At 32.2% G+C, this 4103-nt stretch overlaps 1 protein-coding gene across 4 annotated transcripts in view; it reads left to right on the forward strand.

Annotated features, from left to right (window-relative positions):
• Window positions 1–4103, forward strand: part of LOC106881649 (transient receptor potential cation channel subfamily M member 3) — a 662626-nt gene that overhangs the window by 199520 nt on the left and 459003 nt on the right. The window contains exon 1 of one of the 4 annotated variants that reach the window (XM_052970747.1): window positions 229–1439. The exons of the other annotated variants lie outside the window; for them this stretch is intronic. Coding sequence (XP_052826707.1) covers window positions 1209–1439 — 231 coding nt within the window. The 5' untranslated portion in view covers window positions 229–1208. Of the gene's footprint in view, window positions 1–228; window positions 1440–4103 lie in introns of those variants that run through there. 4 annotated transcript variants of the gene reach the window in all.

The following is a 4103-nucleotide window of genomic DNA, read 5'->3' on the forward strand; positions in this document are numbered from 1 at the left end:
ATATATATATATATATATATATATATATATACATATACACACATACACACTCACCCACCTGTATATAGTAAGTGCTATCTTCCCTAATATAAGTGTTTCGATTTTGTTTTGTTGTCAATAATCACACAACTACATCTCTCAATAACTTCTCTCTATATTTCTTCTCTTTTACTGCATCTCTGTCAAAAACTGCTGCTGCTTCTGTTGCTGCTACTTCTGTTGCTGCTGCTTCTGTTGCTGCTGCTTCTCGTATTGTCATTGCTGCCTTCACCTACACAGAGCAGTTCTATCAGAAAGTTCCTCATAACCGATTGGAGCTATTGGCTAAAGGATTTAAATTATTGATTTTCTTAGCATGAGAATATATTCCAAACCGAACCCTCCTGTTGATAGCGATTCTTTTGTTTTATATTTACAGTGTTCTGGTGGGTTCCTATGTAGAAGGGATACTTTCCGAATTTGATGCTTAAAAAAAAAAAGAAAAGAAAGAAAGAAAAGGTGTATTATGCAGCACATTATAAAACACCAGCGTTGGCAGCAGCAGCAGCAGCAGCCACCGCGATGATTAGATGTGTGGATGTAGAGAATCTAGCAGCACATAGAATGATGTAGTTGTAAAGAATTGGTTATTTTCTTTGTGCCGATTCCTCTCTCGGAATCCGTATTAGTAGAAAATCCAAGTTTAACGTGCTTATAGATAATATCCTTTCTTCATTCTTGTCATGGTTATTTATAGATTTTTGGATTTTTTAAACATGACATTGGGTAGAGCTGGTAATCTAAATTTATTCTTAGTTAGATCTCTAAAATCTCCAAACAAGATTAAAACTGGAATTTTGTTTTTGTTTTTGTTTTTTTGCTACAATGTTTTTACCACTTTTCTACTTTTCTTTCTTTCTTAAAACAATGTAAATACTAAAAATGTATTATAACTTAATTTAGTGTATAGGCATGGTTTAAAAAGTTATCTCCACACTAGACAAGTTCTTGTTTCCTTGCGTGAAAAATTAAAAAAAAAGAACCAATACATAAACAAAAAAAAAAAGACACGCCAAACCAAATACCAAAACAATATTAAATATATTTTTCTAATCTATTAATTATTCCCACTTTTTTCATTAAGGGAATCTTAGTCTCATAGAATTTTTCATCGTCCAAGAAATTTTGTAGTCTTTTATTTTTTTCATGATTTTTACTTTGTTAATTGTATGAATAGCTATATGTCCAGGAAAACCAGTTCCCAGACTCCTTCTCGGTTTAGCTTAGCAAGCCCTGTTCTGGAATATAATAATAATTTGGCCAACTCAGGGTCATCATTATCTTTGACCATGCTGCAGGTCAACAAAGAATATCATAACCAGTCGCGTACAAGTTTAGCGTCGATTTTTGAGGATTTAGCTATAATCCGACGTTCTTTCCTCAAACGAGGATCTGATATGGTAAGTTTATTTGTTTTGTTTTTTTCTGCCCCACTTTCTATAGTAAACAAATTTAACCTTTATAAAAATAGTTATAAAATGTTTTCCATTTATGAAAAAAATTTCTGAAAATATAAAAAAAAAAATATAGAATTATTCTTTGTATTGTTTTGTTCTTTTTCTTTAAAGTGAATTCTTTGTTGAGTTTTAAAAATAATTTCCTTTCTCTCACATGGTTTATACCAATTACAATCTCAATGTAATTCCGATTGTCTTATTTACCATTCTCTTTGTTTATTTGTTTACTTATTTATTTGTACAATATATTCAAAGTTGTCTAGCAACTTGTTGAATTTGGTCTCACATTCACAACAGTGTAAACAATTCAATCATTTAATTTGAAGATAAAGAAATTCAATTTCAGTATCATTTACCAAAATATATAATACTCTGCAAAAAACAAACTGCTTTGTTTTTTTTTATATTTTACTTACTTTATTATTATTATTTTTGTCTTTCAATCTTTTGGGGTCAACAAAATAAGGTACCAGCCTAGAACCAGGGTCAATAAAATTGATTATCCCTCCTTCCTCTCATTTACTAGCCTTGTGCTTAAGCCAGGAACCATTATCATCACCACCATCATCATCATTCTTCTTCTTATTATTATTATTATTGTTATTATTGTGGCGAGCTGGCAGAATTGTTAGAACACTGGAGAAAATGCCCAGTGGTATTTGTTCCTGTTCATTACAGTCTGAGTTCAAATACCACAGAGGTTGACTTTGCCTTTCATCCTTTCAAGGTTGATAAGATAAAGTACCTATCAAGCACCAGGATCAATGTAATTGCCTAGCACCCTCCCCCATTAAATTTCAGGCCTTGTGCCTATAGCAGAAAAGATTATTATTATTATTATTAAGGTAGTGAGTTTGTAGAATCACTAAAGCATTGGATAAAATGCTTTGCAATACCTTTTCTGACTCATTATACTCTGAGTTCAAATCCCACCAAAGTCAACTTTGCTTTTCATTCATTTTGTGTTGATAAAATAATGTACTTGTCAAATACTGGATTGATGTTATCACCTTAGCTACTACCCCTCAAATTGATGGCCTTGTGCCAAAATTAGAAATTCTTCTCCTTACTGTTGTTGTTATTATTATTAAGGTGAGCTGGCAGAGTGGTCTTTAAAACCTGTATTCAAATTCTGCTAAGGCCAAGTCTGCTTTTAATCCTTTCAGGGCTGATAAAATAAAATACCAGTCAAGCACAGAGGTCGGTGTAACTGACTGGCCATTTCCCCCAAAATTTCAGGCCTTATGCCTATAGTAGAGATTATTATCATTATTTTTTTTCCTGTAGTTTCAGCTCAGAGCTGCGGCCATGCTGATGCACCATCGTTATTATTATTATTATCATTATTATTATTATTATTATTATTATTATTATTATTATTATTAAGGCAGTGAGCTGGCAGAATTGTTAATACATCAAACAAAATGCTTAGTGGCATTTCTTCCAGATCTTTATATTCTGTGTTCAAATGCTGCCAAGGTCAACTTTGCCTCTCAAACTTTTCTGGGTCAATAAAATAAAGTACTAGTCAAGTACTGGGGGTTGATGTAACCGGCCTGTCCCCTGCCATCAAAATTAATGGCCTTGTGCAAAGTGCTTAGTGACATTTTGTTTGTTACGTTCTAGTTCAGTCCAGGTCAACTTTGCCTTTCTCATCCTTTTCGGGGTCAATGTCATCAACTAACCCTCTCCCCCAAAATTTCAGGCTTTGTACATATAGTAGAAAAAAAATATTATTATTATTATTATTATTATTATTATTTCTTTTTTTTCATGTACTTCACAAACTATTATACTTGAATTCAAAATACTACAGTAGAGAACCTCATATAATTAATATAATTATATATATATATTTGTACGAGCATTTTCTTTTTGAATCTCTATTTGTATGTAACACCTTTGTATCTCTTTGTCTATGTTCTGTAGGTCAATCATATTCACATTTAAATAACATAAAACTAAGAACATTGAAGTTTATGTGCGTATGAGAATCAAATACAGCTTGCCAAATTGATTTGAGAAAGAATATGCAACAAGTGTTTTTTTTTTGTTACTGCTGTACAAAAGCATCATTCCTAATCTCACTCAGTTCTCCTTACCTATAGATTTTAGAGGAACAGAAAAAGTCATGAGGTCTATTCCCCCTTTCCTGAAGCTAGCTGCGTATACATGTATGAGAGGAAACTGTTGAATATATTTGTGTATGTTATGTATGTGTATTGTGCGTGTTTATATGCATATATTGCATGTATGTGTGTGTGGTGTGTATGTGTATATATTTAAATATATATATGCATATATATTTATTGCATGTGAGTGTGTATGTGTGTAGTGTATATGCATGTGGAAGGAAACTATTGAATGCATTTTGTGTGTATGTATACACACATGCACATTCTCTCTCTCTCGCTCTCTTTCTCTCTCTCTATCTCTCTCTTTCTCTCTCTCTCTCTCTCTCTCTCTCTGACATCCCAGACTAAGTATTTCCATTGATACAATGAATTAAAGACCATTTTCAAAGAGTACCCCAGCATGACCACGACTCAAAGACTGAGCTCAGTTAAAGAAGGTGTATATATATATATATATATATATATATATATA

Source organism: Octopus bimaculoides, chromosome 9 (genome assembly GCF_001194135.2).
Source record: "Octopus bimaculoides isolate UCB-OBI-ISO-001 chromosome 9, ASM119413v2, whole genome shotgun sequence".
In the NCBI taxonomy this organism is placed as follows: Eukaryota; Metazoa; Mollusca; class Cephalopoda; order Octopoda; family Octopodidae; genus Octopus; species Octopus bimaculoides.